The sequence below is a fragment of the Haliaeetus albicilla genome, chromosome 1 (genome assembly GCF_947461875.1).
Source record: "Haliaeetus albicilla chromosome 1, bHalAlb1.1, whole genome shotgun sequence".
NCBI lineage: Eukaryota > Metazoa > Chordata > Aves > Accipitriformes > Accipitridae > Haliaeetus > Haliaeetus albicilla.
This window is the reverse complement of record NC_091483.1, coordinates 75,471,992-75,485,263: the sequence shown is the minus strand read 5'-3', so window position 1 is coordinate 75,485,263 and position 13,272 is coordinate 75,471,992. Positions and strand designations below refer to the sequence as shown.

Here is a 13,272-nt window from a genome sequence, read left to right as displayed (position 1 = left end):
CAGTATATGGTAACACAGTTAAGTAACCAGAGCTGTGATATGGAGTAACTATCAAACAAAGTTTGCAGCAAACAGGTTCAAAGGTTAAGCTTAGTCATTACTGATAAAACTTTTATCCAACACTGTAAAACCTATATACATCACAGATGCCAGCATTTAAGAGACACTTCTAATTCCTATTTTATCATGCGGCATTTATCACCTCATCAACTTTGTTTTACACAAACCAAACAAAGCATCTGTAAGCAAAATACCACACCACAATGAAATGGATTTTCTATACTTTGCACTTAGGACTCGTGGACAGCTACTGACTTGGAAGACATGCCCCACCGTCCAAATTACAGAAGCATTTCAGTAGAAGGAAACAGTTTTCCCCTCAGCAGCTTTGCATGTCAACATGCACCAGTGATTTTATCACAAGGGGGAGATGAGACAGACAGACAGAACTAACTGGAGGCACAGTTAGTGAGGCATTGGTTTAAACATAACTAACAGTTGAAAATCACCATTACCGATCTCCCATACATTCTCATTTGTAAGCAAGAGTGGGACAGTGAATCTTAACATATGGCAACAGTAAGTTGCACTCCAATCTTTGAATAGCAAAGTACACACAATCTGGTCTGCTGCTTCAGCTGTAAAATGTTATTGCAGGGTAACCTAAAAGGAAAAATAATCTCATATAAAGTAGTGGACAGGGAGAAGTGGCAAATGAGGAATAAAATGGTTAAGAAACCCCCAAATTAAGCTTTTCTGGCTAGTTTGGCTATCAGCTTATGTTTAAGGGCACTGAATAACCTCATCTCACCTTCATGCCTCAGTCCCCCATTTGAAAGCTAGGAAGAACGACTATTTGTATTTGAAAGATGCACAGATGATACACAAGTTTTGGACCACGCACAACACGCAGGCACACACAGATATATATAGACAGAGAGAGAGAGAAATAACTATAAAGAGAGCTGGAACCAACCTCACAGCATTTCATTGCTTGACCTGACTGATAACAAATGACTCTGGGCTTAAGCAAAAATTGTTCTTAGCCTTCTTGCATTAAAACTAATGTTACCAGGAGAAAGGTTGTCACCTATTAACTCTTCAGCAGCACTCATGAAGTATTATTTATGACAGTCTTACACAGTTTATCTTTTTTCAAAAAGCATGAATTACTATCTAATACACATTTTTTCTAAACTAATCAAAAAGCTTATTAAGCACCGATCAAGTCAGCTGAATTTAAACAATGCACTACCCCTTTGTTTCATGCAGGAAACAAAAGCAGCTAGGCACCTTCAATTTACCTACATTTTTTTGTTAACATCAGAATAGTAGACTGTATATATGTGTGTATATATATGTACATATAGATTGATATATGCATATTACATCAAGAAATTAACAGACCATTTCTAATGTAGAGTAAAAAATTATTTTAATTTTTTTATACTGAAAAGCATGTCATGGCTTTTAAGATGCATTCGTTTTTGAAAAAGTTGCATTCTAGTCCCATATCTAAAAATACTTTAAAATTCAGAGATATGAGTTATTTTAACATTAACATACTGGTTTCTTTTTATCAACTCTACACAGCGCTGTCTACTATGAAAATGCCAAATAGTAACTCTCAAAGTTCAATAGGAAAAAAAGACATCAACTGAAAATACATAAAACCTAAGGCTAAAGGCTTTCTTAAAGAAACTAATTGTCAAAGGAAATACTCTGTCTGATTAATTGAGAAAATATACCTTTAAAAATAACTGGACAAAAAAATTGAAGTGTCAAGGGAATACATGCTCTGAAATAAAGATAAAAGCCCAATAACAAGCCTTGCTTCCTTGCCTCTTCTAGTGAGAGAAGTGGAGAAAAAAGCCTACTGCCTTTCTACTTCAGTACCTGCCTTCCTCCTGTCACCACTATTATCAGGTATAGCATTTGTCAAGTATCCTGACTGAAATCAAGAGGGCAAAGAAATTTGTAGCAAGTCTGCAATTATGTGCAAAACTACCCCAAAAAATTCTAGGGGGAAGACTTTATCTTTGTTACGGAAACAAAAGCCATCGCAAACAGCAAACAAAACTTTCAGACACAGAGAGGTATGATATAGCCTAAGCAAAAAAATTTTTTAAACCCCAACAACAACAACAAGAAAACAATCAAAAAAACCCACCCCCAAAATAAAAAAAAAGTCATACTAAAAACTAAGGACGTTTCCTCTGGATATAATTTATCTTCCTCAAACATACTCAATGAATTGCTTAAATGAAACAATTAACAAAAAAATTGTCAAAATACAGTAAAACTACAAACAACGTCCTTCCATAAAATACCTCCAAAACACCCCCATGATATCTGAAACCAGATTCTCCAACATGAACACAACAGTTCTGAAGAAAATGCTCAATAATCACTTCAATATAAAGAAAATATTAGCCAAATTAACAATTATACCAGTGAACACCTGTCAGTAAACCATATGCACTTTTTAACATAAGGCACATCAAATAACCTGTCCTCTTCTAATTATTTGCTGCTGATCATGACGTAATATTCTTATGCTAAATTTGATACAAAAATTCTAAGATAGCTATGAGGTACACAGGAAGATCGTTTCTTGAAAGAATCCACTGCTACCTATAGTCTTCAAAACAGACCTCCAGATCTGGCCGAACTCCCTACAAGAAGCATACATATCAAATAGAAACAGACTTACAGAAAAATCAATGCAAAACTTTCTAATACCTCTTTACAACCACCCAATGGAGCCTGTGCATACACTTGCAAGAACGCAATACATTTCACCCATGGCACCACGTCCTTACAGGATCTACACTCACGTAACCATGCAACCACTGTGTTCAAGGATGAACATGCACCATACATCACCAAGGGACACAGAAAAACCTAGTTGCCATTTCCACTTCATCTGTTACATCTCAGTGAGGACCTGCAAGACTTCTTAAAATACAAAGCAAAATAAATCATGGGTTCAAGACGAGATTTGTTTGACAGCCCTTTACATTTTTTCCTACTCCTTACATCATATTAACTCTTCCTTATTCTACAAGAGCTTCCATCCATCTTGCACCATGAAATGACATCATTTCAATTGCATCAAGATATTTTTGTAAGGCTGTCTACTAGATCAGGTATACTGTTCCAGCTTTATAAAAAAATACTTTAAAAAAACCATTAAATAATATGTTCAGCAGTGCAGGCACTCCATATATGAGAATCTTGAAAATAAAGTAAAAGCAGACAGTGCTTTGAGAGGATTTGGAAGGTTTTATAGGAAGCATGCTGATATGTTCTTATCTGTATGGTAAGAGCACACAAACTCCAGCAGCTGGACTAACACAGCAAAGTGACATTTCAGCCAGGAGACTGGTGCTTACAGAAGGAGAATTAGAGGAAGAGGCACTGATATGAGAGCCCATACCATTCCTAAAACAAGATTCCTAGATGACAAGCATCCAAAAGCCACTTACAGACAAACATGCAAGACCCTTTTCATGCTAAGCTCCTTTCATGGCAGGAAACAATAACCTGCATAAACTGGGGTTTTGAACATCTGATGAAGTTCAGAATGTCAGGAAACATCTCCTACATTAAAAGGTTTACAAAGGAAGGTGAGAATTAGAAGAATGCAAAGCAGAAATGCAGAACACCCTGAGCATCCGGTTAGTTTAGCTTCAACCACCTATAATTCTCAGAGATCAAAGTGCCAGTCAATGGCAGGAATTAACACATTCCAGCATAAACATCACCCCAATTTAAATTAACCTGTGTCCCATTTGAAAATAAAGAGCAGGCATTTTGAAAGAGTAGCATAGTAATCCTCCCTTTTTCCTCCCTCAAACTATTTTTCTTACATTTCTATACCAAGCATTTTCTTCCACCCTATCTTCTTCACCTGTCTCCCCTTCAGTGTCCTTTTCCCCATTTGCTTTCCTTTCATTCATTCACCCAGCATGGTATACATGGAACTGACATGATGTTCACCCTTACATTATTCATTCTGAACGGCTATCAAGTACAAATAAAGGCCTGCAAGAGAAAAGAAAAACAAGCTTATGGCCCACAAAGACAGAATAAAGTAGAGGCAGTGCCTACATGACACTCTCAGAGGTCAACTGTCCTTGCTGTAGATTGTTACACACTTCCACAGCCTCACTGCAGAATTCTATTTCCTTTCATAACTCAGTTCCTGTTGATCAGCTTTTCAGGGCATCTTATTCCTAAACAGGATCAAAAGCGATAATACTACAGGGAGGAGAGAGTGGTGAATGTAGAGGAATCAAAAGATCAAGAAGAATTGCCAGGCTAGAGGCCTGAGGAAGTAATGCAAAAAAGTCTCTAACTACTGGGGAGACAAGAAGGAAGATCCTACAGCCTGAAGGGTAGAACAGAAATACACAGACATGAGGTAGTAAGTCTGACCCACATCATCAAAATAAGCAAGAGCCAGACCTTCCAGTTATAGCAGCAAGGTATACTGCGACAGGAAGGCCGTATCATAGAATGGTTTGGGTTGGAAGGGACCTTAAATATCATCTAGCCCAACCTCCCTGCTATGGGCAGGGACACCTTCCACTAGACCAGGTTGCTCAAAGCCCCATCCAACCTGGCCTTGAACACTTCCAGGGAGGCGGCATCCACAATCTCTCTGGGCAACCTGTTCCAGTGTCTCACCACCCTCCCAGTAAAGATTACCTTCCTTACATCTAATCTAAATCTACCCTCTTTCAGTTTAAAGCCATTACCCCTTGTTCTATCACTACAGTCCCTGATAAACCATCCCCCTCCAGCTTTCCTGTAGGCCCCCTTTAGGTACTGGAGGCTGCTATAAGGTCTCCCCAGAGCCTTCTCTTCTCCAGGCTGAACAACCCCAACTCTCTCAGCCTGTCTTCACAGGAGACGTGCTCCAGCCCCTGATCATCTTCGTGGCCCTCCTCTGGACTCACTCCAACAGGTCCATGTCCTTTAAGTTGTCCAAATGTTCCACCTCCCCAAAAGACTGACCCTTTCCTATATCCTAAATCTAGACCTCTATAAAAAGCATTACAACTTTTGTCACTCACCTATTTTCAAACAGCTGGCAGCTGATGCTGCCTCAAAGGAAAACCATATTCTATTACACTGAGCTATCCATCAGACATAGGTTAAGTGCTCTGCTTTAGCTGACTTAGGGATAGCTTGAGTTTACAGGATTCAACAACTTTAGCTAGCACGGAATGCAGCAGATCACTTCCTGAATGCAAGCAGGGGGCATATGGCCATTATGCCAACAACACCCAGCTTTTAATTTTAGATATAATAAAGAGTTGGAATATTTTGTACTTCCAACATAAAAAGAAATACTTGGCTGAGAATAGGTAAGACAGATTGCAATTTAGCTGCATCCTCCAGTGAAATGACCAAGCTGGAGAAACTTGCTCTTTCACATGCACTATGAAGGTTGGTCAGTCTTCAATCACGAGGCAAACAAGAATAAATTAATTGAAGGCCGAGTATGTTTAATATCATTATTTAAAAATAGTTTTATGGAATTAATTTAAATGAATGTTGCTAGCACAACTGCCAAGAAAGTAGATAATCATAACTATTAAAGCAGTTAAATGAAGCATGTCAAAAGTATTTGCCTTGTTTATTTTTCAGTTAGTTCAGTAAGAAAATATTCTTCTGTGGTCCAATGCAGAGGGTATTTTTGGTGGGGTTTTTTTTTGTTCTGTCATTCTCCTAAAATAACCTAGGAAGAATGCATTGTGATCTTTAAAAAGTAACTCTTCCTAAATTCTGCTAAGTACCACCATGTGGGGGTAGGAGAACAACAGAATCTAAATATCCAAATCAAGTTTCCAAGAGAAAGAGCAGAAGATATTCTGCAGGACAAGGGGCAGCACATTAGGTCACACCAATGGCTGCTTGCAAAAGTTTTTAAAGAAAATGCTTACCTCACTACAATGAAACTCAGCTTTAAGCACTGAGAAGCCAGTAGTCATTACTGACCAGAAGTATAAATGAATCGAGAAATGATTAGACATTTTAAGGCAAAATGTACATGAGCTACTGAACTATAAGGGTACAATCTGCATCTCAGCAAACTCCCATGCTGCAGACTACCATAAGTTTAAAAAAAAGCCCAAGGGAAATATCAGGTTTTATTCATCTCATCTTTTTTCCCTAGGCATCTGTTACAGGAGACAGAGACAACCACCAGACATCACACCAGGCTAGATGGACCTTTCATCTGATACACTATGACTCTGTTCACAGTAATCCACATCAAAAATAATTTCGCAAGGCGTATGTATTTCTCTCGCATCAGTAATTAAGAACAGCCAAGCAATTCTCTTAATAGACAACTGCAATAGTTACCTACTTCCCTTTTGCAGCTACAGGTAAAATAAAGGCTAAGAAACAATATGACTGCAGGTAATTGTCTTCAGTCAGCTGCAGAGCTAGAATAAAACAGCAAAGAATTATTAGTTTCCACACTTGTGTTCAAACCACTAGATGGTGCTTCTAAAATGAAGCAATTCAGTATGCAAAACTCTAAAACCAAATAATGTATGATAATGTATAAGTTGCCTTCCTCAGGGTTGTTATCAATAACACTGATTAATGTGGTTCAATAGCTGCAGCCTCTGATCAGACAGGAGCAACAAGAATAATTAAGCAGATAATTGAGATCAAAGAGCTGATCATGAAAACAGTGAAGACTTACAAAAACCCAGTAACTGCTGTTTCCCCAAGTTAGAAAAACTCCTCATTCTTCTGTCTTTGAAAGTCATTAGAAGTTAATATAAATATTACATTAAATAACAAGTTTTGTTCACAAACTGCTGTGCCCAAAGGCTTTGATTACTATATGGCACCAGTAAAAAGAAGCTTTATGCTACAAATAGCATTTACCTCTTCTTTCACTCTTCATTCAAGTAGGTTCCTCCAAGACATTTTTGCCAAGAATGAACTCACTCTATTTCTCTTCTGTGAAGAATAAACACTTGACTTTTAAAATCTGGAAATCGTAGCTAAAATAAGATGCTAACTGCTTTCTACCTATCACGCTGTAAAACCATCCTTTGTTTTTCATTTGCTCCCCCCAAACTAGTCTGAACAGTTGTTTGGCTACTCCAGTAGCTTTTTTCTTTTTCATTTTTTACCATTTCCATCCATCAAAACACCACTTAAAATAACTCTCCCTATTCCTGCATCTCATTCTACCAAACCAACTTTAAAAATGCTCTTTGCAGTATGTTAAGCACATAGTTGACTATATAATTTATTATCTTCCATTCTTCTAAAGTTCAAGCTTCTATTAATCTTTAAAGACCCCCTTCCTCTTTTTCTACTTACAAGTAATTTTTTCCTACAAAAATTCCTACAAACATGTTTCTTCTCTTCCTTAAAAAAAAATATTCGGTTTTAACTATTTCCTATTTTATTGCCCATCTTCTACTTCTTTGAATCAGCTCTGCCACTAAGCAACCCTGACAACACTGCTGAGAAAGATTACCTTATGTGCAGCTTTTAATGTTCAACACTCACCTAGGACTTTTTTTTTTTTGACTTTTTTTTTTTTAAACACTTTTCCTTCCACAAAGTAATGCGGAAGCTCCTAGGGGTCATTTGAATAATTTTTTTCTGCCATTGGTTCTCACTTCTCTACTTTAGGGGATTGCTCTTGATCCCCTAGGAATGCTTTCTCTTCCTCTAACTTGCATGAGATCTTCCAAGATACCCATTTACTATCTCATGTTTTAGGCCTTTTTTTAAATTAGCATACCTATCCTTTGTTCAAAGTCCTTCAACCATTATTAGCAACAGTTATGACTAGCTATGGCTTACTTACTAAGCTACGTTTTACGAAAGAAGATCCTTAAGAAAGTTAGAGAAAGACACTATGCACAAACACAGAAACAAGCCTTCTCCAAGTACCTGCCATTCCACTTATACCTAAATGTTACTTCCAATCAGAGAGCACCACTGCAGAAACATGTTAACAGGCAGCAAGAACCGCTTGTCTTGAAGATGCATCTGCTAACCCAGCTGCAGAAAGTAATGATCAGATTTTAAAAAGAAACCAATGAAAAGCATTTCAAAACAAATATCCAGGAAGATAGCAACTACAATGCTAAGCATCTCCAAACACTCCAGAGGGAGAAGATGCATGACCACTGAAGCATGTGAAAGAGGTCTGCTGAGTACCTACTTGTCAGTAAGTGCTCACTCCTAGCTACAAGTTGGGGCCATTTCCGTAAATTCATCTTTGCATCTTCACAGGAGTTACACAGCCTTTTATTTAAAACAGATACTAACAGCACAGCTGTACCTTGGTCAATCTTAGAGGAGAGGGGTGTTAAAAAAAAATTTTTTTAAAAAAATCATACAAAATCTCCAGGCTTATGCAAGCCTTGTGAGCATCATTTAGCTGGGACAAAGCATTCACAAAGCAGTATCTTTACTACCAATGACCATGAATTTTGTGTGGATTATAGGAACATAAGAAATTCTTCAACATCTACCACAAGAAGTTTGCATTCTTTTACTATGTATAAGAAACTAGGAGCAAAAAATTAGGTTAGTGAATGCACAACTGAAAGAAATATCAAAAAAAAGAAGGTAAGGTCTCATGAAAAAACATATTCCTTGGCTTTTGTTCTCCAGGTAAAAATTTATTCAGATTCATAGATGTAAACACAAAATAAGCAATATTTTTAAAAAATAAAAACATGAAAAATAAATATACACTGAAGATATTTCACTCTGTTATGCTAAACAGATTAAAAACATCTTGAAGTTGTGGTTACAGGCAGACTTTTTTCTCCCCTGTCAAACACTAAACAGTTCTTTCAAAATATTAATAAACTTGAGTTCAATTCAAAAGAGCTACTCCAGTGAGCTAGTTACCCATGCTTTTTTCAAGCTTGTCTCTAGATTTAAGCAGCAGCATTCAGAGAAATTATTCTGAATACTTTGGATATCAAATGCATTTCAAAACTCTGTACAACCAGTCCAGTTCCCTATTTCTGCTGGATGTTCAGATCTGCCTGGGAGCAGGTTCTGACCTGACACCTGTGGAATGCTCCAGCAGCAGAAGGTACAAGATAAGAAATTCCCTGAAGTGACAAGAAATATTTCTATTTTATCTGTGCATACAGACAAATATTTTGATTTAGAAGGGATCATCCTTTGTCTCAGAAAGTTGGCAGTGCCTGGGAAACCTGCAGTGTCCTGAGGAGGTCAAAGAGAATAACTCTTTTTTCCACCAGTGTGCTGCAATTCAAGAAGACTATTGCTTCAAATCACTCCTCTCCATTTTCTCCTGGTTCAAAAGCAAACACCAACCCCCCTTCAAAAACTTAAGGCATTGAGTCTGTGGTCCCCCAAAGGAAAACACATCTTACAGACAACATTTAAAAAAACTAAACAACTGATGTGGCACAGGCAACTGGAAACAAAATCTCATCTCTGCTCCCTCTCTAATACACCAGTTAAAAGTCTGCCTCCTACCAACTACACAGATCACATCACTGCTATTTACTTCATTCTCTGGTTACCTCTACCATCAGCATTTGATCCAGGTTATTAAAATCTGGTATATCAGCATACCTGAAGAATAGGGCTGGACAGGAAGAGCACTGACTGCACAAGGATCTAGGAAAGTCGTGCTGTTCTCGTGACATGCTCATGACATTAGTCAAAACTTTCCACTTCCTACACCCACATTTTCTCTCCCATCCTTGCTATGTTCAGACAGAGATGCAGCAGTTACCAAGTAAATATCTGCCTAGATGCAGGTCCCTGCATCTTACAGTAACTTGCTGATTATCCTGATAGCTTCGTAATTCCATCTTGTTAAACAGTATCTGTTCTACTCCATTTCCTCTTCTCCCCCATTTACAAAGATTAAGCTGAATTAATTTACATATTTGGGGGTTGGGGTTTTTTAGGAAGAATTTTGAAATAGTTCCCCTGGGATTAAGCTAAACGATATATTCAGGTTTCTGAACAGGCTGTACTGTGAATCTGCTGCACTTCTTTGTCACACACACACCCCCCCTTCAAAGTATCTCTGAGTGGCAATCAAAGCCATAGGCCAAAAGCCCAGTACCACCAAAATCTGCTGCCATGCAGAAGTCCTATTACATTAATAGTAGGATCTGGAATACTTCAAAAGAAGTGTGCCCCATTATTGGTAGTAGCAAAATTTAACTGATAAAACATACCTGGCATCCACAGTACCTAAACAGAGGATTATAACTAAGCAACCTAAGTCACTAGTGGTGATGACCCCCACCAGAATGAATAATAAAAAAAGTCATCTTCAAAATACATTATATTCAAAATAAGACTGTGGAACCCACCAACCTTAAGGGAAGGAATCCTAAAGATTCCTTGACGAAATAGGAAAGCAAGTAGTATAACCAGGAAAGTTATAGTCTCTGAATGTGAGCTCCTCCATCTTACTTTCTACCAAAGGAGTGCTATTCAAACTTCTGCATATTTAATTATATTGTCCATACTAATTCTTCTGTGTATTTAATTATATTATCCATACTAATTCAATAGGCACATCAGAAAAAATGCTTGTTTCTGAAGGAACACATGCTATTACAATTTGCCAGTAGCCCATTCTGAATACAAGTACAAAAATGATGTAGCAAGTACTGAAACTAACCAAAACTATTCAGAAAGAAAGTCTAAATATACAACAAAAAGGACATGGTGCTGGCTTTAAACTAACAGCAAGGGATGTTACTGATTTATGAGGCACAGTGTCATGCAACAGGCTTGGAAAGCTCCTTTACCACAGAGAAGCCCCACAGAAATATAAGCATACACTGTTTGACACAGACCTTGGATGCTGAACATAAAGCATACAACAAAGGAACAGTATATTAATAAGTAAGTTTTATCATAAAAAGATGAAGTCTCCATTAAAAAGAAAACTAACGTGAAATCTAATTAGTTTTGATTAAAAATAGTGACAAAAGCTATAGTTGCAATGATTTCTTCTTCATTTAAGATTACCAATATTTCTTTTTATTCATTAACTGTTTCTCTTAGTTGTTGCTTGGTATTAAACATAAACAAATAACAAAGTTTATTGAAAGCCACCTGTAATTTGTTACTGTATTTTCAGTTACTTAATTTCTAAATTATTTTCCTTTCAGTTATTAGCAGCAATATCACACAAGCATGTGTTCTTCAACAGTACTCACCAGGGTTATGACTACATAAAAAAAGCCATAAAGCCAGCACAATCTAAACTTTTATTTTGCAGTATCACCTCAACTTTTTTTTTTTAAAAAACACAGCATACTGGCTGTAATTTGGGCAAAAGGACTATGTGCGTGGAAGGTTTACAAAAATGAGGCTTAATGCTATTACTTAAATTAAAACATAAGAAAAAGTGGGTGGTCGTGACAGACAGGGACAAAATTAAATCAAGTACTTCATAAAGTGAATAACTATACTGACTGCTATAATGCCTGGACAAAAAAGGATGATGTAGATGTTCAAAACCAGTAATGCCCTTCATATACGATCTGAACATCACAAGCGAGACAAGATCACTCTCCAGACAGTTGTTATTTAACACGTGCCAGAAGATAATTTCATTACAAAGCAAGCTATGATTCTTGGATTCCTTCCAAGCACTTCAAAGCGAGAAGAGAAGGGCAGAAAATATACACCTACAGAGCACCATCCAACAAATTTTTTTAACTTAAAAAGTTCCCAGGTGCACGCGGATAGCATTAATAGCAGAACAGGAGCACCTGAACCGCCTCCCTCCCCCACGCCCCCGCCCCGGGTTCAGGCTACACGCAAACCACAGAGGACAGCGGCCAAGAGTTCAGCCGAGAAGGACTTACCCTGACAGAGGTTCGGCACAGCCGCCTCCGCGCTGCGCTGCCCACCGCGGGGCGCGCCGGCGGCTCCGCAACCCCCCCCCAGGCTCCCCGCTGTCGCCGTCCCCCCGGGATGGGCCACCGGAGCCGGGGAGAGCCCCCCCTGCACCCCCCCCCCCCCTCCCGGCCGCGCTCTCGTCAGGTCCAACCAGCACCACGGCACACGCTCTGCTTTGTCATCTCTCCCCCCGCAGCGGGCGAGCCGCTCGGCGCACGCCGCTACGAGCTGTTCGCCCGCTCCGGTGCCTCGCACACCCCAGCCCCTCTCGCCTTCCCCCCCCCGCCCCACGCCCCGCGGAACCGCCACAAACCGTGTCCGGCGGCGCCAGTCCGACAGCAAGCGAACCGAGCCCCGCTCCGCTCCCACCTGACGCCACCTCCGCGGCGGCGGCTCCCGGCTGAGGCACCAGCGCGAAACGACCCGCGCCCGGCTCGGCGCATCGCCGCCCCCCGCCGCGCCTCAACTTCCCGGCCGCGGGGTGAGGGTGACCCCGGGGAGGGAAGCGAGCCGAGGTGCCGCCGGGCGGCCAGCCGGCGCCCCCGAGCACCCCCCCGCCACCCCGTCTCCTCACAACTTACCTTGGGTTTGTAGAGCCACTTTCTGAACCTGTTCATCATCACCGCGGCCGCTGCTACCCCGCCGCCGCCGCCGCCTGCCGCTGCCACAGGGGCTGCCGGCTCCCCGCACCGCGCCGCTCGGGGGACCGGGGCGAGCCCTGCCCCTCGCCGGGAGGCTCCGCCGGGTCGCCGCCGCCGGCGCAGCCTCCTCCTCCGCTGCTGCCGCCGCTGCTGCCGCCGCCGCCGCCGCTCCTCCTCCTCCTCAGGGCAGAGGCCGCCAGCCGCTGCGGAGCGCGGGCGCCGCGCGCGCTCCCCTCAGCGCAGACACCGGCCGCCGGCGCGGAGGGCTGCGCGCCGCGCTGACAGCCCCCAAAACATTGCGCGGCCGGCAGCAGCGCGCACCGCCGGCGCATGCGCAGGGGCGGGCCCCAACGCTCTCCCTCCCCGCTAGCTCCCGCCACCAATCGGATGGCGGACGGGGACGGCCCCCCGGCGGCCTGACCCCGCCCACTCGGCCGTTCATTTGCGTAACACGGGAAGGGGGGCGGGAAGACTACGTGCCCCAGCATGCCGCGCCCCGTAGCCGGAGGCGAGGTGCAAAGCGCCGTGGCCCGGTGGATGCCGGGACTTGTAGTCTTCTCCGCGGGCTGCGCTGAGCGTGTCCGCTTCGGGATGGCAAGGCTCTGCTTCTGACAGCCAGCCCTACCCGAGTGCGCGAAGACCGGCTGATTGATTGCCAGCTTCCCGCGAGCGCAAAAATCGAGGAGGAGCGGAACGAGTTGCTTGGCAACGGCGG

The 13,272-nt window shown here is 41.5% G+C and overlaps 1 protein-coding gene across 4 annotated transcripts in view; it reads right to left on the bottom strand.

The window, feature by feature from the left end:
- Positions 1-12,872, bottom strand: part of ZFYVE28 (zinc finger FYVE-type containing 28) — a 166,277-nt gene extending 153,405 nt beyond the window's left edge. For all 4 annotated transcript variants that reach the window (XM_069795186.1, XM_069795196.1, XM_069795205.1 and 1 more), the window contains exon 1: positions 12,498-12,872. In XM_069795186.1, the coding sequence (XP_069651287.1) occupies positions 12,498-12,536 (39 nt within the window). In that variant the 5' untranslated portion in view covers positions 12,537-12,872. The remainder of the gene's footprint in view (positions 1-12,497) is intronic.
- Between the last annotated feature and the right edge of the window lie 400 nt (positions 12,873-13,272).